Consider the following 24,429-nt stretch of genomic DNA (forward strand, 5'->3'; position numbering starts at 1 on the left):
TGACACCAAAATCAGACAAAGATAGTACATAGAAAGAAAACTAACACCAGTAACTCTCATGAATATAGACAAAGAAATCTTGAACAAACATTAGCAAAATAAATCCAGGATTATATAAAAGGAATTGTATACCCAGTGCAATTTGTTCTGGGTATGTAAAAAGCTGGTTCAACATCTAGAAATTAATCAGTATAATCCACCATATCAACATGATAAAAAAAATCACATGATCATAAAAGTTGACACAGAACAGCATTTACTCTTCTTCTCTTCCCTTCTAGCTAAAACCCGCCCATTGGTGTGACCTTTCACAAGAAATGTATTTACTTGTTCCCATCATTGTTTACCAGGGTCCCGGGTCTTGGTCAAGACTCTTAGTCCACATACAGAGGTTTATCTTAAATCCAAAACCTGTCAGGCTCCTCATGCAAATTGGTTTCACTTCCTCTGAATAACCAGTTCAGCATACCAAGAAGTGAGGAGTTTATGTTAAACTACCAGATAAAACTGTCTAGTCACATCCTAATTTCTCAACAATGTGACACACGTTTGGAAAATCAAAAGGATTATTCAAGTTTAGAGACACAGATAATCATATCTGCATTTGAAAAACAACATAAAAGAAACAATTTTGTAAACTCTATTAGAAATTCTGAACTTGGACATTTAAAAGACCAAATTTAAAATTCAACAGATATGCTAAGAGGGAGCTTCATGATTGAGAGGAGAAAAAAAATGTCTGCATAATTTCAGCTCTTGTGCACTTTCACTGAGCTAACTCTATTCAGATTATACTTAGGAAAACCTCCCTCAAGGAAATGGACAATCTGAGTCTCCAGGCACTGGGTAAAATAATAGCCTAATTATTAAAAAAAGAAAAAAAAAGCTCAGGACCCAACCTCTTGGTTAACCAGTGACCTGTAGAATGTTGACCTTTCCACAGCGAAAGCTGTCACCAGAATCCCTCCTTTCTCAATACATTCATTTGTGGTGAAGAGAACACCAATACAGGCAGCATGAGTACTATAGGGAAAGTAAGTACAGTCTTTTCCTTTATATTGTGTCATGATTGTGTCCACTTCTGTACTTATTTACCTACACCTCATCACCCAAATGGTATCTATATTCCTAAAACTGGGAGATGATCTTGATCTCGGTACCTCTCCTTCTCCTTTCCCTTTAATTTTATGCCTTTTAAGCACTTGCCTTTCTTCATTTTTTCATTTCTTCAGTAAGCAATATAGCAAGCCCTATATCAAACTTTCCAGAGTCAAAGACATCCCTTCTTTCCATGATCTCACAGAGAGAGTAATTATAAAAGAATCTTTATAAAAGAGTGTGCAAGGGTAGAAAAAGAGAGAAGGACAAAGTGCTCCTAACCTAGCTTTGCTTCCCAGAGAAGGTGACACCTAAGAGGAAACTTACAGAAGAATTCGCCAGGTACAGAAGGAGACAGTTGTGCAGGCAGATAAAACATGAGGAGATACATAAAAGCAAGAAATATATCCCATATAAGAATTTCCAGAATATTTTCTTGTGCTTGGAGGGTAAAATCTAAGACAGGAAATGACCAGAAGTGAGGAAGGAAGAGAGAAAGTAAGGCTACTTCCCAGGTTTCTTTCTTGGGTAAATGAATAGGTTACATGGCCACTCATTGAAACCGAGAATGCAGAGGGAGGAATAGGTTGTATGTTGTGTCTACCACTGGTTGGGGGAGGGGAAGGAAAGAGGAAGGGGAAAGGGGGACAGGAGGAAGGAAAAAGAAATAATGTGTTCATGTTTTGTTGTTGTTGCTGTTGTTTTTTAAAGATTTCTTTCTTTCTTTGTGGGGGGGAGCGGAGGGAGAGGGAGAATCTCAAGTGGACTCTGCACTGAGCGTGGAGCCTGACACAGGGCTTGATCCCAGGACCCTGAGATCATGACCTGAGCTGAAATCAAGAGTCGGACGCTCAACCAAGGGAGCCGCCCAGGCATCCCTAATGTGTTCATGTTTACATGTTGAGTATGAGGTATCTACAGGACATTCAAATAGGAGATGAATAAGTAAGTCTAAATCTTAGGGACAAGTTTATCCATAGATACAGATTGTGAAAGTCATCTCCAAAAGGGTAGTGGTGAATCTATAAAAAGAAAGGTAGAACAACATAGGAAGATAGTAAGTACAGGAGTGGGCTGAAATGAGAACCCCTAAATACTACCTGGCCACCAACAACTTTTCCAACCTTAGTCTGCCAGTGACCACCACCATTTGATGAATTACCACAACTATAATGGTCTCTATTCCCTGCTCCATAACTTACCCCTCTACCCTAAAACTGATTATCTCCCATACCTAGGAACACATACAACTTCCACAATACAAATGCCATCCTCATGCTGAAACAGCCACTGGACAACTTCATTCATGATAATACCAAAAATATTGGTATTATCTACCCCCTTGTTGTATAGCATTATATAATTATAGTTAGTATTGTAAAAATAACTTGAATACAGAAACTGATAGCACAAGAAAGGTTGAATTGGTATTTAGAAGCTATATACACCATATATTTAAGCAATGATTTTTTTTTTCTGGCTTGAGTGTAGAACTGAACTAAACCTTCTAATAATCATTAATATAGGAATTCTCCATCTCTTCGGCCTAAGGAGTTTCCCTTTCTGCCCCCATATTCTATTTCCCAGGTTATTAGGTGCAGAGCAGCCATACTCTGGAAGCCTGGTGTACAATTTTCCATCGAGGAGGTAGAAGTGGCCCCACCAAAGGCAAAGGAAGTTCGCATAAAGGTAAAAAAAAAATTCATATTTCCAGACCAAAAATCAAAGCTGTTCACTGTAAGTTATACTTTTCACAATGCTCAACTCAGAAAGAAAATTAGATACTCTGCTATTTCTTTTTCATTTCCATCAGTCTTTTAATCCAGCCACACAAAAGATTAGGGAGATACAGCATAGGCTAAACGCCCAAAGGATACTTATTTACAGCTGTAATACTATTACTAATTAAAAAAAGAATTTCTACCCATAAACCATATTTTATGACGAATACAACTATAAAGCCCCCCTGTGAAATAAATTAAGGCTTCAATTATAATAGGAGACATCCCTTGCTTTTCTGTGTTCCAATTCTTTCATTTCTATCATGGGTCTTTCTTCCCCACACTCCTACCCACAAGCTTCAATGAAGGACGAGACCTCTGATTTACACTACGGTTTTACAGCTGTCTTTTCTGAACCCATGTAAGTCTTAAATCATCATTTTGATTCTGAAATTAGCTAATGAAAACCACTGAATTGCTTTAAACAAATTATTATTGGCCCCTGTCTACAATTAAATAAATAAATGCATTAATATTAATGCAGTGTATCAAACTCGTAAAAAGGTTTAAAAGATTAACAATTCCTCTCTTCCCCTATGATCCTCTGCCCTGTTTCTTAAATTCCACATATCAGTGATATCATATGATAACTGTCTCTCTGATTGACTTATTTCACTTAGCGTAATACCCTCTAGTTCCATCCATGTGATTGCAAATGGCAAGATTTCATTTTTTGATGGCTGCATAATATTCCATTATATATATATATGTGTGTGTGTGTGTGTGTGTGTGTGTATATATATATATATATATATATATATACACACTGCATCTTCTTTATCCATACATTTGTCAATGGACATCCAGGCTCTTTCCATAGTCTGGTTATTGTGGACATTCCTGCTATAAACATTGGGGTGCACGTGCCCCTTTGGATCACTACATTTCTATCTTTGGGATAAATACCCAGTAGTGCAATTGCTGGATCGTATGGTAGCTCTATTTTCAACTTCTTGAGGAATCTCCATACCTCCATTTCCAGAATGGCTGCACCAGCCTGCATTCCCACCAATAGTGTAAGAGGGTTCCCCTTTTTCTGCATCTTCGCCAACATCTGTTGTTTCCTGGCTTGTTCATTTTAGCCATTCTGACTGGTGTGAGGTAGTATCTCATTGTGGTTTTGATTTTTATTTCCCTGATTTTGATTTGGAGGGGAGGGGGAGTGGGAGGATGGGGTAACTGGGTGATGGACATTGGGAAGGATATGTGTAGTAATGAGCACTGGGTATTATGTAAGATTGATGAATCATAGACCTGTACCCCTAAAACAAATAATACATTATGTTAATTAATTGAATTTAAATAAAAAAAATAAAAAGGATTAACAGTTCTGAAACACCTTTATTTAAGACAGAGAAAACCATGTTACCCTTTGCCTTCCATACAGATTGTGGCCACGGGGCTCTGTGGTACAGAGATGAAAATGTTGGAGAATGAAACCTCTCACTACCATTATCCTATCATTATGGGCCATGAAGCAGCTGGAATAGTTGAGAGTGTGGGAGAAGGAGTGAGCACAGTGAAAACAGGTATGAATTAGCACCTGGAGGTAGGAAATTGCAGCAACTTGGAATCCACATCAGGAAGAAGTGGTATATATACACAATGGAATATTATGCAGCCATCAAAAGGAATGAAATCTTGCCATTTGCAATGACATGGATGGAACTGGAGGGTGTTATGCTGAGTGAAATAAGTCAATCAGAGAAAGACATGTATCATATGACCTCACTGACATGAGGAATTCTTAATCTCAGGAAACAAACTGAGGGTTGCTGGAGTGGTGGGGGGTGGGAGGGATGGGGTGGCTGGGTGATAGACATTGGGGAGGGTATGTGCTATGGTGAGCGCTGTGAATTGTGCAAGACTGTTGAATCACAGACCTGTACCTCTGAAACAAATAATACATTATATGTTAAAGAAAAAAAAGAAGAAGAAGATAGCAGGAGGGGAAGAATGAAGGGGAGGATTGGAGGGGGAGATGAACCATGAGAGACGATGGACTCTGAAAAACAAACTGAGGGTTCTAGAGGGGAGGGGTGGGGGGATGGGTTAGCCTGGTGATGGGTATTAAAGAGGGCACGTTCTGCGTGGAGCACTGGGTGTTATATGCAAACAATGAATCATGGAACACTACATCAAAAACTAATGATGTACTGTATGGTGATTAACATAACATAATATAAATAAATAAATAATAAATAAATAAATAAATAAATAAAACCCCAAAAAAAGCATCTCTTAAATGTTAAGATCAAATGAAACAAAAGGTGAAAATTTGCCCATTTATTAGGAAAGGAGGGATAGTTATTTATAAGTTACACAAAAATACTAAATGTATCTTTGCATTCCTATTTTGATATTGATAAAAACAAGAAATAGAATGCACTAAAACTGAACCTGAAAGTACAAATGAGACAATAATTTATAAAAAAGGAAACTGAGGAAAACTGTTGAAAATTATTAAAATGAAGCATATAATAAACAGCTGAACACACTAGTGGAACCAAATAGGGAAGGAGTCCAGAACTAGATCAAATATATAGAGAAATTTAACACAGGGTTTGGTTTGGCTTTCAGATTTGAGGGGGAGAATGTGGATTACTCAGTAAATGATGCTGAAACAACTGGATAGTCATCTGGGGAAAAAGTTGAGTTGCTATTACATTCTTTATGCCAAGGAAATATGCCATATGAATCCAAGAATTAAATGTGAAAAGTGAAACCACAGAAATGCTATAAAATACCATGAGAGAGGGGTGCCTAGGTGGCTCAGTTGGTGAAGTATCTGCCTTCAGCTCAGGTCATGATCTCAGGGTCCTGGGATGGAGCCCTGCCCTCCACCCCCACCCCCCACCCACCCACCCCCAGTCGGGTTCTCTGCTCAGCGGGGAGCCTGCTTCTCCTTCCTCTCCCTCTCCCTCTGTGCTCTCTCTCTCAAATAAATAAATGGAGTCTTTAAAAAAACAAGAAAAAAATACCATGAGAAAACATTGTATTACCTCAGGGAAAGGAAGGAAATTTTAATCAACACAAAAATCCGGAAGATATGAAATAATACACAGATTAAGTTAACACCATAAAAAGTTTTTAAAATTTTGTTTATAAAAAATACCCCCCAAAATCAACAACAAATATGACAATGGGTAAACTCCCCTAATATATAAAGAATTCTTTGAAAGCAATTTAATAAAAACAGCCCAGTAGAAAAATGGTCAAAGGAAATATACATTTCCTTTGGTGAAAATATATACACGTGAAAAGATGCCTAACCTCAAACATACTGAATAAAATTTTAAAATACAATGGGCACTGGGTATTATATAAGACTGATGAATCACAGGCCTGTACCTCTGAAACCAATAATACATGTTAATTAATTGAATTTAAATAAAAAATGTTTAAAAATAAAATACAATGGGAAAACACTGTTTAACAGAAAAGCAAAGATTTCAAAGTTTGATAATATATAGGGCTGACAGAGTGGAGGCAAATAGCTACCTCAAACCTTATTATATGGAAAGTAAAGTTGTACAACTCTGAATATGGCAATATATAACATCATTTAAATGCATATATTTTAGATCCAATACTCCCAATTCTAGAAAGTTATTCCATAGATCTATACTCATGTATTAGCTTTCTATTGCTGAAATAAAAAAAAAAAACCACACCACAAATGTAGCAGCTTAAAGCAAAACAACTTTATTATCTCACAGTTTCTGTGGGTCCAAAGTCTGGGTGTGGTTGATGGAGTTCTCTGCTTAGGGTTTCACAAGGCTGAAATCAAGGTGTTGATCAGCTGGGTGATGATCAGATGAGAATCTGGAGATTCTGGAGAAAAATCCACTTCCAAGCTCATTCAAGTTGTTGTCGGTATCCAATTCCTTGAGGTTGTACAACTGAGGTCCTTAACCCTCAGCTGACCCTCTGTCAGTTAGGGCCACCATCAGCTGCTTGAAGCTGCTCACATTCCTTCTCATGTGGCCCTTTTGCCCACTTTCAGTCTCAAGGCAGCACTGGCATATCAAATCCTTCTCGTGCTTGCAATCATTTTGTTTTCTTGTGCTTTCTCCTCTTGTCTCCTTTCAAGGGCCTATGTGATTACTTTGTTCTACCTAGATAATCCAGAATAATATCCCTACTTTCATGTCAAATGCTCAATAAACTTAATTACATCTGCAAATCCCCCTTTTCCCTGTAACATATTCACTGGCATGGTAACACATTCAGTTTCTGGGGATTAGAATGGGACATCTTGGGGGGGGACATTTTTAAAATTCTGCCTACCATAGCTCACATGTGCCCAAAAAATTCATTCCATTGTTATTTTTCATGACTGTGGGGCGGGGGCAACTATTAAACAAAAATCACTAAAATGAGAAATCTCCAAGATCTATTGTTAAGTAAAAAAGTAAGACCTACAAAGAAAGTAAACAGTATGTTAGCCTTTATATTTTGAAATGGGTTATACCTCTAAAAGATACCACTGATAAGAACGTAAACTACACTTTTGTGTAAGTTTAAATGTTTTACCATATGTATGTGTACTTTTTTAAAAACTAAAAAATTTAAAAAGCCCAAATACTATAAGGGTTTTTAACTAAAAACATGAAACAGGGGTGCCTGGGTGGCTCAGTCGGTTAAGTGTCTGCCTTCGGCTCAGGTCATGATCTCAGGATCCTGGGATGGAGCCCCACATCGGGGCTCTTTGCTCAGTGGGGAGTCTGCTTCTCTCTCTCCCTTTGCCTGCCACCCCCCTACCCCAGCTTATGCAGGCTCTCTCTCTCCCTCTGAGAGAGAATAAATAAAATCTTTAAAAAATATATATGAAACAAATTTCTCTACAATAATAGACAATGGGTCAGTGAGTAAGTCCATCACAAGCAAGTTATTCTAATCTTTTTCTTATACTTTGCACATTACTAGAGAAACCTGCCTGCCTTTGATCTCATTGCCAAGAAGAAAGGATTGATATAAAACGGAGAGCAAACAGACACTCTTTGCTCCCTGATAAAGAAGCTTATTTTACGAGCATATGGTATCCATACTATTTTACATCCAATCCCTCACAGCAGAAGTTGTGTGGAAAACATAGAATGAGACTTGGCTCAATGGCTATATAACAAAATCATTTGGCTTCAAGAGGAATTTACAGGAAGGCAAGCTCCTTGAGATTCAGTTGCTGAGCCCAGGGCTAGACACAGATGCTGAAGACATCCCCTCTTTTCATAAGTATTTGATACTTTCCACAAAATCAAGCACCATTAAGTGTGGAAATAATTCTCAGTTATCATATTTTCTTGGGTGTCTTGTTGAAGTCCTGAAAGCCAGCTATCTCTTTACTTTGAAAAATAATAACCTAATAACGCTTTTGCTCTTTAGGAGATAAAGTTATCACACTCTTTCTACCGCAGTGTGGAGAATGTGCCTCTTGCCTTAATCCTGGGGACAATCTTTGTATACAAATCAAGTAAGGTTTTACTAATATTTTCTTTTTGAAAAATTCAATTTCCTTAGAAGGAATCTAAGTTTTCTAATTCAAAATAAAAATTTTGGGGTTTTTTGTCTATAACAGACAGTCGAAATCCAGCCTGATGTCTGATGGAACCAGTAGGTTTACCTGCAAGGGAAAACCAGTGTATCACTTTGCAAATACAAGCACCTTCTCTGAATACACAGTGATAAAAGAAATCTCTGTTGCCAAGATTGATGCGGTTGCACCTCTGGAGAAAGTATGCCTAGTTAGCTGTGGTTTTTCCACTGGGTATGGTGCTGCAATCAATACTGCCAAGGTGAGGAGCATTTAATACCCAGTATGACTGGAAATCTTGGTCGATGGAGATGAAAAGCCTCAAGCATCTGGGCATGTCTGATCATACAACCTGAGGAAGAATCACAAACCTGCCTCTAAACAACCCTGAGTTCTTTACTGTCTAGTCATCCCATGCCCCCTTCAATATCTTTCCCATTCCTTTTTGGTCAGCAGTAAGTAGCAAATCAAGTCTGGATGCCAGTCACAACTGGAGGTATCAGGAATTCCTGGATGTTAAACATAACACAGTTGGCAAAATTACTGTGTTCTTCCATATGCCAGTTCATTCTCTTTTTTTTTATTCAACAAACATTTATGGAGCCATTCACTGCTCCAGGAGCTGACACTCAGCAGCTAACAAAACTCATCGAGCTGCTATTCTGTTGTATAATGTATCAGGTGGTAATCAAGTGCTCATAAAAATAAAAGGATAGTAAAAAGACCAGGTGATGGAGGAGATGTTGCTATATAAGACAAATTGGTCAGGTAATCCCACTCTGAGTGAGTGAGTTACTGTTAAACTATTGTTTCTGAGGCATCCTCCAGCTACCTTCTTTAAAATCTGTTGAATTGCAGTACTTTGTTTTCCCCCAAAGTCCGTTAATCCCAATCCTATATAGAGAAATAGGACAGAAGGGGCTCAATTTGAATTAGTCTCATTTTGAACCCCCCCCCCCCAAAATAAGCCTTTGCCTTCCTACGGGATTGACCTTGTAAGTGATGCAAAGCTTTCCAAAGGAAAAGAGAAAGTAAGGGCTGCAGGAAGATGAGGGTGGTTTTTAAAAACTCAAAAATAACTGGAATCAAATAAATACTATGGTAATAAGTCTTAAGATTTGATGAAATTTCATTAAACTGCTTCTACCTAACGCTAATTCCCAGAACTTAAAACTGTATTTACGGGTAGTTTTTTGCTCCTCTAGCAAAAAGTATTCCACATCTAGAAATACCCTCAGAAACCAAAACTCTCTAGTTACAATGAGTTTTATCTGAAAATGTCCTTTGCTTATACCTCATAAAAGGTATATACAGACTTGGGTCTTTCCAACTGAGTAAAGGCACATGTTTCCCTTTGCTTTTGTTTTCTGCCTTCGTGTGCTCAGGTGACCCCAGGCTCCACCTGTGCGGTGTTTGGCCTTGGAGGGGTCGGCCTGTCTGTGATCATAGGCTGTAAAGCAGCGGGAGCAGCCAGGATCATTGGGGTGGACATCAACAAAGACAAATTTGAGAAGGCAAAAGAAGTCGGGGCCACTGAGTGCATCAACCCACAGGACTTCAAGAAACCCATCCAAGAAGTTTTATTTGATATGACAGGTGCTGGTGTGGACTTTTGCTTCGAGGTCATCGGAAATCCAGAAACTGTGGTATGTGATTTTTCCAGAGGGAAAATAGCCAATGCTTCTGTCAGTCATAAGTTTAGATTTTAATTGGATGAAAATTCTAAAATTCCCCCCGCTTTTCCTCTAAATTATTTAATCTTCCTTGTGCCCCATGACATCCCAGCTGGTATCCTCTGTCCACTCCTACAAATCTATTCACCATTCCAAACACTGAACTCCCACACTGAGATTTCTTCTCCCTCTGTTCCATCATGCCATTCCTTCAAATAAGAAGACAACCTCCAACAGACAGTACAGAAAAGCTTTGTAAAGAATTCTCACTGAATTATTTCATAAGCAACAACCTGGTAACTATAAATCCCAAGCCAGAAGATTTAAGCAAGATAAGGATAGTATTGGATTAACAACCGTATAAAAGAATGAGCTTTACACTTTGAGCAGTCTTTCACAGTAGACCTGAGTAAGCTTCCAAAGAAAATATTAACCAGTTTGATTGGCTGGATTAACCTCAAAGATGAAGCAAGCAAGTAGTTGTTTTTCCAGCTGAACATGGTTATATAAGAGAATATAAATGGACAGGGAGTTATTTCACAATCTGAGACTTGCTTTCTTTGGGGATTTGTAGAAATAATGTACTATTGGATTGCATGGCTCTATCTCTAGTTAGCTATATGAAAACCCAATAACTGTCTCTTTTAACCTGAGTGCTTTCCTCAGCTTACAAAATGTTTTCATTCCTCACTACAACATGAACTCCCTCGTGTGTAAAAAGGTATAACCAAACCTTTCTCGCAATCTTTCCCACAGACAGTCTTGCTCTGAGAAATAGCCTTTGAAAATAACTAATGGGAACATGTCTGTTTATCACTGTTAATACAAGATGTGATACAACTATAAAGCTGTACTCCTCGATGTCTAAAAGAACAAGTCAATTCTAACCACCCATGTCAGTAATGGCTCTCATAAAAATTATTACTATTGTTGTTGTTGTTATTACCACCATGGCTGTGTTTAGTATTTTCATTTTTTAATTTCCATTTATTGAGTCCTAAAGTGCCAGGTATTATACTAGGCAGCATGCAATGTCTTGTTTATGTTTCAGCTAATCCTTGTAAAGATAAATGTTATTTCAAATGAGGTCAGGGAGCATCAGAAAAGATCGCAGACCATTTAGCAGCTAATCTGAGATTAGGTCCAACTCTTAAGGACATCTTTTAACCCTTGCATTTTCTTGCATTGCTTTACAACAGGAAGCTGCCCTGGCCTCCTGCAATGAGAGCCACGGGGTCTGTGTGATTGTTGGGCTCTTGGCAGGTGTCCAACTCAACATCAGTGGCTGGCTGTTCCTCTCGGGACGTTCTTTGAAGGGAACTGTTTTTGGAGGTATGGATGAAGCAGGGAAAAGTGGAAATGCATGAGGTTTTAGAGGTGGTAAATAGAGAAATGTGTCATAAATGCTTAAGAAGGAACATCAAACAAGAACTTTAGATTACAGTTGTTGTTTCAACACATAAATATCCAAGATGAGGAGATGGATATTAGATGTATACAGTTACTTATTTTTAAATTTTATTTTATTTAAATTTACAGTTACTTCTTGGTAAGCTTTTTATTGATTCGTAAAGAAACCAGTGTCCAAAGTTTAATGCAAATTATAAGTTGAAAAGAAAAGGCAATACTGTCATCAATAACTATACTTCAATTGAGTTATATATCTGCCAAGTGGATTCTTTGAAGAATATACTGAATCACTGTTCAACTAATGTAAGTCTTATCTGAGACAACTGAGTTTTCATTATATCAACTCAAAGATATGAATCATAATGGATTCATGAGTGAAAAGAAATACTACTGATAAAAAGCAAATGAGAATTATTTCCAGAAAAAATTTTTTTCATAGAATCCTTTGATTTTCCATTTTTTAAACCTGTCTTAGAACTTGCATTTTAATAGACTTTAGAAGAGTGTTTTATTGAGAAAGTTAAGAAACTAGAAAACTAAACAAATCTGCTTAGGATTCTGGGCTCATAAGCAAGTAATCTACTATTTAAGAAGAAATGTATTTATCCAGAGATTTTGGACAATCTGAATTTTGGGGCAAAAGAGATAAGGATTAGGAACTATATGAATTAATTTACTAGTGAGCTATCTGTGGTCTCCAAATTAGCTATAGCAGTGTGTTGTTACAGACACTAGGAGTCTTACCCAATTCATTTATGAAGAGTAGATAAATGGCAGGGCCAGCAAAAACAAACAAATACATAAATAATCCAGTTTAAACTATAATTTTCAGTTCTTCCATTTGGGATAATTGGATACAACCACCGCTTTTTCCCTCTATTATACATGATAATTATTGATTCCAAACACACATACTCAGCTAACTCTTGCAAAATAAGATCACAAATATTTTAAATAATTCTCATAAACTATTTCACTGGCCACTTAAGCATTCATATAACAATTATTATATGAATCCTACCTTCCACAGACAGTATAATCCTCTGGGTCAATAGTTTTCAAATAATGACAATATTTAAGAAAGGCAGGATACAAGATGGCAGTATAGGAAAATCCTAAACTCACCTCCTCCCACAGACACACCAAATCTATAGCCACACATGCATCACTTCCCTCTGAAAAAGATCTAAAAACTGAAAACCGATGAAATGCTCTATACAACAAAGGATAAAAGGATCATATTCCAATGGGGAGAAGAGGCAGAGACATGGTCTTACAAAACCCCACCCCTGGTGCAGTGATACACAATAAGGATGGATCTCAGCAGACAGGCATTTGTCCCTGAAGAGCAAAGGGCTAGTGCCCTACAGCAGGCACCCTGGCCCCTGGGATTTGCACAAGGATGAGATAAGCCCCCAGAATGTCTGGCTTGGAAAACCAACCAGAGCTGACATTAGGCGGGGGTTGCTAAGTGCTATAGGAAACTGAGATTCCCCTCTTAGAAGGCTCATGTATGATCTTGCTCACCCCAAGACCCAGTGAAAAATCAACAGTTTGAAAAGTGCCTAAACTATATGTGAGGGAGATTCATTTGCTAATCTGGGGTCATCAGCAGGAAGGGCAGAGGCCAGTTGAGAAGCTTCCCAATGATGGAGGCACTGGCCGATGCCATTGTTGTACTCTCCACAAAACTGCTAGCATAGGTGAGCAAGCTTGGATACGGCACACTCCCATGGCACTTACTGAGGCCAGAGGGCACAAGTGATTGTAGTGCTTCCCTTTTCCTTTGCTGGGACAGGAAATCATGAATGGAGTTCTTCTGGTACCTAGCTAAAGTCTGTGAGCATGGGTGGTTGCGACACTCCCCTGACCCTGACTGAGGCTGGCAAGCACAAGCAGTCCAGCATTTTCCTGCTTCCAGCCTAAAGGCAGCATGCACAGAGACAAGGCACTCTCCTGCTGGCATTGCTGAGGCCCACAGATACATGGAATCAAGACATTTTCCCATTGCCTTTCTGAAACCAGGGAGCATGCCCCGCCCCTTACACTCCACCTGGCTAAAACCAGCAGGCACAAACAATCAAAACAAGGGATTCTCCTTGATCACCTAGTCTTTGTGGACAAGAGGGATAGCATTCCAGAGCTCTACAACAATGTAACAATCAGAAATACAGTTCTTGGCAAACTACCACCCCTAGGGCACTGCAAAGACAATAGACTGAAACACAACCCCAGCCCTCCTATGAAAAAGTCTATTTATTTACTCTAGCCTGAGGGATAGGCTTCAGGTTTCTCTTACATCTAGAGGCTAAGGAGGCACTCTCAGGAAATATAAGCAGGAAAGATATCATCCTTCTGTACCTCCTTGGCATTGATACAGCTCAAAAAGATTTCCCAGAAAGGAGCTTATACACTCATCTAAAGCCCTGATTCTTGTAACTGTCACCTACAGTACACCTCTGGACCTCTTGGGCTGGAGGCCACAGAGATTATAATTGCAGCTCCACTCATCTATAGATATTTACATACTTTAAAATGTGTTGCCTGAGAGTCTGGCTTCCAATCAGCCTGAAATTAGTGCTAATGAAATTCCTTCTGTTGGGTCACTGACAGGCTTGGTACACCCTCAACAATGGGGGTATAACAAGAATAAATGAACTGTGTATATTTTGCATTTAATTCCATTTGAAATTCTTCTATAAATAACTTGGACTATCAAAAAAAAAAAAGAATAAATCAAGTAGCTTAGACAACCACAATTGTCTGAGAAATAAAAAAGAGCTAGGGAAAGGTTGAACAAGAAGGATCATCACCTAAACAAGGCCATTCCTTCAACAATGAGAGAGGCAGCTCTTTCACCTAATATACAGGAACATAGAGAGTCAAGAAAAAGGAGAACACAGAAATATGTTCCAATCAAAAGAGCAAGACCAAACCTCAGAAAAAGACCCTAATAAGGATAAGTAATCTACCTAATGAAGAATCAAAGAAATGGTCAAGAAGATGCTCACCAAACTCAACAGAAGAATGGCTAAATGCCATGAGAACTTCAACAAAAAGATAAGAAACCTAAATACCAAACAGAAGTCACGTAAGTACCAAATGTAGCTTAAGAATACAATAACTGAATTGAAAAACAAACTGGAGGGGTTCAACAGCAGACAGGATGAGGTAGAAGAATGAATCAGTGAGCTGAAAGATAAAGCAATGTAAGTCATCCAGACAGAGCAGCAAAAAGAAAAGGGAAATTTTGCAAAATATAGGTAACTTAAGGGACCTCTAAGATAACATTTACATTACAAGGGCCCAGAACATGGAGTAAGAAAGGGCAGAAAATTTATTTGAAGAAATAATGGTTGAAAATTTCTCCAACCTAGGGATAGAGACAGATATCCAGATCCAAGAAGCCCAGAGAATTCTAAATAAGACTAACTCAGAGAAATCCACACTAAGACACATTATAATTAAAATGTCGAAAGGTAAAGAGAGAAACTTAAAAGCAGCAAGAGCAAAACAAATTGTTATATACGAGAAAAACCCCATAAGTCTATTAGCAGATTTCTCAGCAAAAACTTGCAACCAGAAGGGTGTAGCATGACTTATTCAAAGTACTGAAAGGAAAAAGCTTCCAGCCAAGAATACTCTACATGGCAAGGATATCATTTAGATGTGAAGGATGGAGAAAGAGTTTTCCAGACAAGCAAAAGCTAAAGGAGCTCATCACTATTAAACCAGCCATGCTGTTGCATTTCTATACATTAACAATAAGACAGATGAAAGAGACATTAAGGAATTGATCCCATTTACAATGCACCAAAAACCATAAGATACCTAGGAATAAACCTAACCAAAGAGGTAAAAGATCTGTACTCCAAAAACTACAGAACACTTATGAAAGAAATTGAGGAAGACACAAAGAAATGGAAAAACATTCCATGCTCATGGATTGGAAGAATAAACATTGTTAAAATGTCTATGCTACCTACAGCAATCTATACGTTCAGTGCAATCCTATCAAAATACCATCAACATTTTTCAGAGCTGGAACAAACCATCCTAAAATTTGTATGGAACCAGAAAAGACCCCAAATACCAGAGGAATGTTGAAAAAGAAAACCAAAGCTGGTGGCATCACATTTCGGACTTCAGGCCCTATTACAAAGCTGTCATCAACAAGACAGTATGGTACCAGCACAAAAACAGACACATAGATCAATGGAACAGAATAGAGACCCCAGAAATGGACCTTCAACTCTATGGTCAACTAATCTTTGACAAAGCAGGAAAGAATATCCAATGAAAAAAGGATAGTCTCTTCAATAAGTGGTGCTGGGAAAATTGAAGCCACATGTAGAAGACCATTTTCTTATACAGTACACAAAGATAAACTCAAAATGGATGAAAGACCTAAATGTGAGACAGGAATTCATCAAAATCCTAGAGGAAAACACAGGCAGCAACCTCTTTGACCTCAGCCACAGCAATTTCTTGCTAGATACATCTCCAAAGGCAAGGGAAACAAAAGCAAAAATGAACTATTGGGACTTCGTCAAGATAAAAAGCTTCTGAACAGCCAAGGAGACAGTCAACAAAATTAAAAGGTAACCTACAGAATGGGAGAAGATATTTGCAAATGACATATCAGATAAAGGGCTAGTATCCAAGATTTATAAAGAACTTATCAAACTCAACACCCAAAAAACAAATAATCCAGTCAAGAAATGGGCCGAAGACATGAACAGACACTTCTCCAAAGAAGACATACAAATGGCCAACAGACACATGAAAAAGTGCTCAACATCACTAGGCATCAGGGAAATACAAAACCACAATGAGAAACCACCTCATACCAGTCAGAATGGCTAAAATTAACAAGACAGGAAACAACAGATGTTGGCAAGGAAGCAGAGAAAGGGGAACCCTCCTATACTGTTGGTGGGAATGCAAGCTGGTAAAGCCACTCAAGAAAACAGTATGGAGATTCCTCAAGAAGTTAAAAATAGAGCTACCCTATGACCCAGCAATTGCACTACTAAGTATTTATCCCAGCGATACTAATGTAGTAATCCAAAGGGGCACATGCACCCCAATGTTCATAGCAGCAACGTCCACAATAGCCAAACTATGGAAAGAGCCGAGATGTCCATTGACAGATGAATGGATAAAGAATATAATGGAATATTACTCAGCCATCAGAAAGGATGAATACTACCATTTACATCGACGTGGATTGAACCAGAGGGTATTATGATGAGGGAAATAAGTCAATCAGAGAAAGACAATTATCATATGGTTTCACTCATATGTGGAATGTAAGAAACAGGAAGGGAAAACTGAATGAGAAGTCATCAGAGAAGGAAAAAATCCATGAGAGACTCTTAGCTGTAGGAAACAAACTGGGAGGGTTGCTGGAGGGGAGGTGGGTGGTGGGATGAGTAATTGGGTGATGGGCATTAAGGAGGGCAGGTGATGTGATGAGCACCAGGTGTTATACACAACTGATAAATTATTGAACACTACATCTGAAACTAATGCTGTACTTTAAGTTGGCTAATTGAATTTAAATAAAAATAAATAAAATAAACCAGCCATGCAAGTAATATTAAAGGGACATCTTTAAGTTGAAATGAAATGGCACTAATTAATAAAAATAAATAAATAAAATAAACCAGCCATGCAAGAAATATTAAAGGGACTTCTTTAAGCTGAAATGAAATGGCACTAATTGATAACAAGAAAACATACATAAGTAAAAACCTCACTGGAAAAAATAAATATATAGTACAGGTAGTAGATTAATCACTTACACAGTTACTAAAAAAGTTAAAAGAGAAAAGGAATAAAATTAACTAAAACTACAATAATCAGTTAAGGGATGCATAAAATAAAAAGATGTAAAAAGTGACATCAAAAACATAAAATGTGAGGGGGATAGTAAAAATGTAGTTTGGAATGTGCTCAAATTTAAGTTGCTATCAACTTAAAATAGACTATTATATACATTGGATGATATATGTGAACCTCACAGTAAACAAAAAGCAAAAACTTATAATACACAAAAGAAAATGAGAAAGGAATCTAAACAACACTGTGAAAAGTCATCAACCACAGGGAGAGAGAAAGAGAAGAAAAGAACAGAGGGCAAATACAAAAACAGTCAGAAAACAATTTTTAAAATGGCATGAAGTACATCCCTCCTTTAAATATAAATGGATTAGGGGCACCTGTGTGGCTCAGTCATTGAGCATCTGCCTTCAGCTCAGGTCATGATCCCAGGGTCCTGGGATCGAGCCCCACATCGGGCTCCCTGCTCAGCGGGAAGCCTGCTTCTCCCTCTCCCACTCCCCCTGCTTGTGTTCCCTCTCTCGCTGTCTCTCTCTGTCTATTAAATAAATAAAATCTTTAAAAAATAAATAAATAAAATAAAATAAATAAATATAAATGGATTAAATTCCCTAATCAAAAGACATGGAGTGATTGAAGGGCTATAAAAGAAAAAGAAAAAGATAAATCTATATATACCACCTAGAAGAGACTCACTTCAAAAGTAAGAATATACAAAAGAAAGTAAAGGGATAGAAAAGATATTCCATGCATAAGAAGAAAGCTGGTGTAGCTATATTTATAGCAGATAAAACAGAGTTTAAAACAAAGACTGTAACAAAAGACAAAGAAGGGCACTACATAATGAAAAAGTGGTAAATCCACCAAGGAGATATTAACATTTATAAATATATATGCACCCAACATAGGAGCAAGAAAATATGTAAAGCAAATATTGACAAACCTAAAGGGAGAACTGACAGCAATACAATAATAAGTAGGGGATGTTAATACCCCACTTACACCAATTGATTATCCAGATAGAAAATCAATAAAGAAACATTGGCCTTAAGTAACACATTAAGCCCTATGGACTTGATAGAGAACATTCCATCCAAAATCAACAAAATACACATTCTTCTCAAGTACAAGTGGAACATTCTCCAGGACAGATGGTACATTAGGCCACAAGACAACTCAAGAAGACTGAAATCATATCAAGCATTTTTCCAACCACAATGGTATGAAACTGGAAATCAATTACAAGAAGAAAACTGGAAAAACTACAAAAATGTAAAGATGAAACAGTATGTTACTGAACAATTATTGGGTCATATTAGAAATCAAAGGAGAAATAAAAAATACCCAGAGATAAATGAAAACAGAAATACAATATACTAAAATCTAAAAAATATGCAGCAAAAATTCTTCTAAGAGGAAAATTCATAGCAATACAGACCAACTTCAAGAAACAAAAAAACTCAAACAATTAACTTTACATCGAAGGGAATAGAAAAAAGAAGAACAGAGCCCAAAATTAGTAAAAGGAGTTAAATAATAAAGATAAGAAAGGAAATAAATGAAAGAGACAAAAAATATAGGAAAAATCGGTTGGGCATCCAACTCTTGATTTCAGCTCAAGTCATGATCTCAGGGTCGTGGGATCGAGCACGGCATCAGGCTCCATGCTCAGTGGGGAGGCTGCTTGAGATTCTCCCTCTCCCTCTCCTTCTGCCCCTGCCCCTGCTCATGCTCTCTCTCTAAAATAAATAAATAATTTTTAAAAAGAAAAAGAAAAAAAATCAATGAAACTAAGAGCTGGTTCTTTGAAAAGATAAACAAAACTGATAAACCTTTACTAAACTCACCAAGAAAAAAGAGGTAGGGTCCAAATAACTAAAATCAGAAATGAAAAAGGAGAAGTAAATGATACCACTGAAATACAAAGAATCACGAGACTACTATGAACGATTATACACAAACTGGACAACCTAGAAGAAATGGATAAATTCCTAGAAATTTACTTTCTCCCAAAACTGAATCATGAAAAAATAGAAAATCTGAATAGAATGACTACTAGAAAGGAGACTTAATCAGTAATTAACCTCTCAACAAACAAAAGTCCAGGACCAGACAACTTCACTGGTGAATTCCAACATTTAAAGAAGAATTAATACTTAAGCTTCTCAAACTCTTTCAAAAAAATGAAAATAAAAGAAAGCTTCCAAACTCATTTTACAAGGCCAGCATTACTCTCATACCAAAACCAGGCCAGGACACCACAAAAAAATTACAAGTCCATATCTCCAATGACCACAGCTGTGAAAAACCTCCACAAAATATTAGCAAACTGAAACAATGATACAATAAAAGGACCACAAAACATGATCAAGTGGGATTTATTCCAGGAATGTAAGGATAGTTCAACATCTGCAAATCAACTGATGTGATATACCCTATTAACAAAATGAAAGATAAAAGTTACATAATCATTTCAATAGATGCAGAGAAAGCATTCTACAAAATTCAATATCTATGCATGATGAAAAACTCTCAACAAAGTAAATATAAAGGGAATGTATCTCAACATAATAAAGACTAATATGACAAAGCCAGAGCTACTATCATATTCAAAAATGGAAAGTTGTAAGTTATTCTTCTAAAATCAGGAACAAGACCAGGATGCCCACTATCCCCACTTTTATTTTAATATAGTATTGGAAGACTTTGCCAAAACTTAGCCACAATTTGGCAATCCAAATTGGAAAGGAAGAAGCTAAACTGTCACTATCTGCAGATGACATGATGCTAAATATACGAAATCCTAAGGATTCCACCAAAAAACTGTTAGAACTAATAATTAATTCAGTAAAGTTACAGGATACAAAATTAACATACAAAAATCTGTTGTTTCTATACACTAATAATGAACTATCAAAAAGAGAAATCAAGAAACAATCACATTTACAATTACATCAAAAAGAATAAAATACCTAGCAGTAAATTTAACCAGAGAGGTAAAAGATTTGTACACTGAAAACTATAAAACACTGATGAGATAAATTGAAGAAGACACAAATTAATGGTAAGATAATCCATGCTGATGGATGAAAAAAGTAGTATTATTAAAATGTCCATAGTACCCAAAGCAATCTATAGATTCAGTGCAATCACTATCAAAATTCCAATGGCATTTTTCACAGAACCAGAACAAATAATCCTAAAATTTGCATGAAACCATAAAAGATCCCAAATAGCTAAAACAATGTTTTTTTTTTTAAGATTTTATTTATTTGACAGAGAGAGACACAGTGAGAGAGGGAACACAAGCAGGGGAGTGGGAGAGGGAGAAGCAGGCTTCCCACCAAGCAGGGAGCCCGATGAGGGGCTCGATCCCAGGACCCTGGGATCATGACCTGAGCTGAAGGCAAACACTTAACGACTGAGCCACCCAGGCGCCCCAGCTAAAACAATCTTAAGAAAGAACAAAGTCAGAAATATCGCACTCCTTAATTTCAAGCTATATTAAAAAGCTATAGTAATCAAAAAAGTATGGTATAGGCATAAAAACAGACACAAAGATGTTGTGTCCAAACAGACTGTCCAAAAAATAAACCCATGCTCATATGGTCAATTAATTTAGGACAAAGGAGACAAGAATATGCAGTAGAAAAAGAACAGTCTCTTCAATAAATGGTGTTGGAAACACTGAACAGCTACATGTAAAAAATAAAACTGGACCATTATCTTATATCATATATAAAAAAGAAATTCAAAATGGATTAAAGACTTGAATATAAGACCTGAAACCACAAAACTCCTAGAAGAAAACATAGGCAGTAAACTCCTTGACACTTGACATCACAGTGCTTTGTTTTGTTTTATTTATTTATTTTTTTTTAATCTGACTCCAAAGACAAAAGAAACAAAAGCAAAAATAAACACATGGGACTACATCAAACTAAAAAGTATCTGCACAGCAAAGGAAACCATCAACAAAATGAAAAGGCAACCTACTGAATAGGAGAAAATATTTGCAAATCATGTATCTGATAAAGGGTTAATATCCAAAATATATAAAGAACTTATACAACTCAACAACAAAAAAATCAAACAATTCCTTTCAAAAAAATGGGCAGAGGATCTAAATACACATTTTTTCCTAAGGAGACAAACAGCTGCCAACAGGCACATGAAAAGACGCTCAACATCACTCATCATCAGAGAAATGCAAATCAAAACCACAATGAGATACCAGCTCATACCAGTCAGAATGGCTAGTGTCAAAAAGACAAAATAACAAGTGTTCACAAGGATGTGGAAGAAAGGGAACCCTGTGGCACTGCTGGTGGGAATGTAAATTGGTGTAGCCACTGTGGAGAACAGTATGGAGGTTCCTCAAAAATTAAAATAGACCTACCATATGATGCAGCAATTCCAGCAATGAAAACACTAATACAAAAAGATACAGACACACTTAGAGTCATTGCAGCATTATTTACAATAGCTGAGATGTGGAAACAACATAAGGTTCTGTCGTGGATGAATGCATAAAGATGTGGTATATACATACAATAAAACGCTGTTCAGCCAAAAAAAAAATGAAATTTTGATATTTTCATTATCATGTATGGACCTTGTGGCTATTTTGCTAAATGAAATAAGTCAGAGAGAAAAAAACAAATACCACATGACAAATGAAACAAACAAAACAAAACCCAGACTCACAGATACAGATAACAGATCTGTGGTTGCTGGAGGGAAGGGAGGTTGGGGGTGCAAAATGGGTAAGGGGGATTAGGAAGTACAAACTTCCAGTTATAAAATGAATAAGTCACAGTGATATAATGCATAGCATGGGGAATACAGTCAATAATAGCGTATTCACTTTGTAAGGTGGCACATAGTAACTAGACTTGTGGTAACCATTTCACAACGTATACAAATGTCAAATCACTATGTTGTACAACTGAAACCAATAATATCGTATGTCAATTGTACCTGAAAAAATTTAGAAAGTGGGAGTGACAGTGTTGGCCAAGAGGCTAAACCTCCTACAATGTACACAATGAAGAACTTTCCCCACCCAAAATGCCATGCCATTATTGAGAAACACTGCCTCACCTAGTCCTGGACCCTTTCTTAAAAAAACAACTGGAAGTATTTCTCACATATATATGAAAATGCTTTATAGATCACCAAGCAAAAGGTAATAACTAAGAATAGATCTTCAAAGTTGCCTTCACAAGAAAAAAAGAATTTGTAACTGTGTATGGTGATGGATGTTTACTAGCTTAGTAGTAATCATTTCACAGTATATACAGGCATCAAATCATTATGTTATATACCCCAAACTAATATGTTATATGTTAATTATATCTCAATTTTTTAAAAAGATAAAAAACAAATAGAAAAATACACTAGCCATTCGTGTCATGACATAGAGCAGTAGTTAGAACTGATTACATATAACAGAAGCCAACTTAACAGAAAAAAAAGTTTTAGGTAGTTTTGAGAGTAAGCAGGAAGGTTAGAGAACCTGGCCCAGGATGGAACCAAGAAAAGTAAGTAACTGCCAAGATCCTCTCACAGGATAAGCTGCTTATAACACCGCTGCTTCCCTGAACAATTACACTACACTCACCCTTTCCAGGAACGAGCAGGCCATCAAATTCTGGGTCAGGACCCACTAGGCATGTTACTCAGCACAATGCTAAATATAAGGATAGTATTCCTTGAAAATCATGAGAATAGAGAAAAGAGAACACCAAGATTACATTACCTTAGCTGACCCCCTTTCCCTGTGCAATTCTTACTTCCATAAAGTACACCTCATTTTTACCTTGCTTTGTACAAATTCTTTTTCTAAAAGCTGTGACTAAAATCACTACCATGATGAAAGTTCTTCTCTTAAGATACCTGGCTTTTTCAGGAAGCTGCAGATCAAAACACACACACACACACAACTTTTGAATTGCTTCCTTTCATAGTTCCCTAGACTTTGGTCTTTGTTATACATTAGATATGGATTTACAGCTCCCCAAACAGTACAACCTGACACCAAGAACATCTAAGATGAGATCCATGTTCTACTTGCTTTGAGTAAATTCTGCTCTGTAGTATCAGAGGTCTCCTTCAAGAGAAAAGCCTTCTATACAAGGTATATGGTTGGAACAGTCATTCTCAGGATAACTGAGACAATGGGATATCCTTTGATTTCCTCAAAGCCAGCACCTCCAGCAGTTACCTTATATGGCCTTTCTTGTACAGTGAGTCTCATATATAAAATCTGTTGTTTATCTGTGTATTTCCAGGCTGGAAAAGCAAAGAGAGCGCCTCTAAACTGGTTTCTGATTATATGGCAAAGAAGTTTAATCTAGATCCACTAATTACCCATACTCTGAATCTGGATAAAATCAATGAAGCAGTTGAATTCATGAAAACCGGAAAATGGCAAGTTGCTCACATAATTTTTATGTCTGTGTTTGGGACCAAGAAAAAGGAGTGTGGGGGCTGGGGGAGGCAGTAAAGGAATTTAAGGTTTCAGGAATTTGTAAAACATTTCCTTCCCCTCTATATCTTATTTTATTCCCAGTTTATAAAAGATGTAAGCCCGCAAATACCTAAGTGTTCACCTACTCTTGCCAATAGTGTTTAATTTACAATCTGGTGGGTTTCTTCTTTTTACATGGCACATTAACTGATGAGGTTAGCTCATAAAATTTTAGCCCAAGTTCAAGTTCATAGTTTATAAAGAGGGCCACTTGTTTTTGTTTCATATCAAAGGAGAAATTATCTTAAGAATTCCAGATTCTGATATCTATCTTTGGCCCACAAACCAGACACCAGTGTAAATAAATCACCAGTCATAAATTGGACACTGGCATTCCCCACAAGGGAATAAGTCTGCTTACGTATTCTTTACTCTTGGTGCTTCATGCCATTTTGAAAAATCTCACAACCGATTTAATCTGCCTATTTTTACCTGACCTGAGGAAGGAGAATCTAACTTACTTGTCTACAAAGTAAAAAAACTGAAATCCAAAACAAATGTTGTTTTAGAAACATTTCAACTTTTTTTTTCAGTATCCGCTGTATCCTGCTACCTTAA

At 37.1% G+C, this 24,429-nt stretch overlaps 1 protein-coding gene across 1 annotated transcript; it reads left to right on the forward strand.

Moving 5' to 3' along the window:
* The first annotated feature begins 1,016 nt into the window (after positions 1 to 1,016).
* Positions 1,017 to 24,429, forward strand: LOC114202915 (alcohol dehydrogenase 6-like). Its single transcript, XM_028096312.1, has 9 exons — positions 1,017 to 1,034; positions 2,686 to 2,787; positions 4,267 to 4,408; positions 8,265 to 8,352; positions 8,458 to 8,674; positions 9,798 to 10,058; positions 11,285 to 11,417; positions 23,633 to 23,771; positions 24,405 to 24,429. The coding sequence occupies exons 1-9, from the start codon at positions 1,017 to 1,019 to the stop codon at positions 24,427 to 24,429; spliced, it is 1,125 nt and encodes a 374-aa protein (XP_027952113.1).

Source organism: Eumetopias jubatus, unplaced genomic scaffold, assembly GCF_037043125.1.
Source record: "Eumetopias jubatus isolate StellerSeaLion01/CBP00866 unplaced genomic scaffold, mEumJub1_p1.0 scaffold_2, whole genome shotgun sequence".
NCBI lineage: Eukaryota > Metazoa > Chordata > Mammalia > Carnivora > Otariidae > Eumetopias > Eumetopias jubatus.

What these genes read in the sequence shown, in the direction of transcription:
- LOC114202915 (XM_028096312.1), top strand. An exon ending in AATCTTTGTATACAAATCAA is followed by an intron (nt 8,353 to 8,457) that starts GTAAGGTTTTAC and finishes TGTCTATAACAG; the next exon opens with ACAGTCGAAATCCAGCCTGA. An exon ending in TTCATGAAAACCGGAAAATG is followed by an intron (nt 23,772 to 24,404) that starts GCAAGTTGCTCA and finishes TTTTTTTTTCAG; the next exon opens with TATCCGCTGTATCCTGCTAC.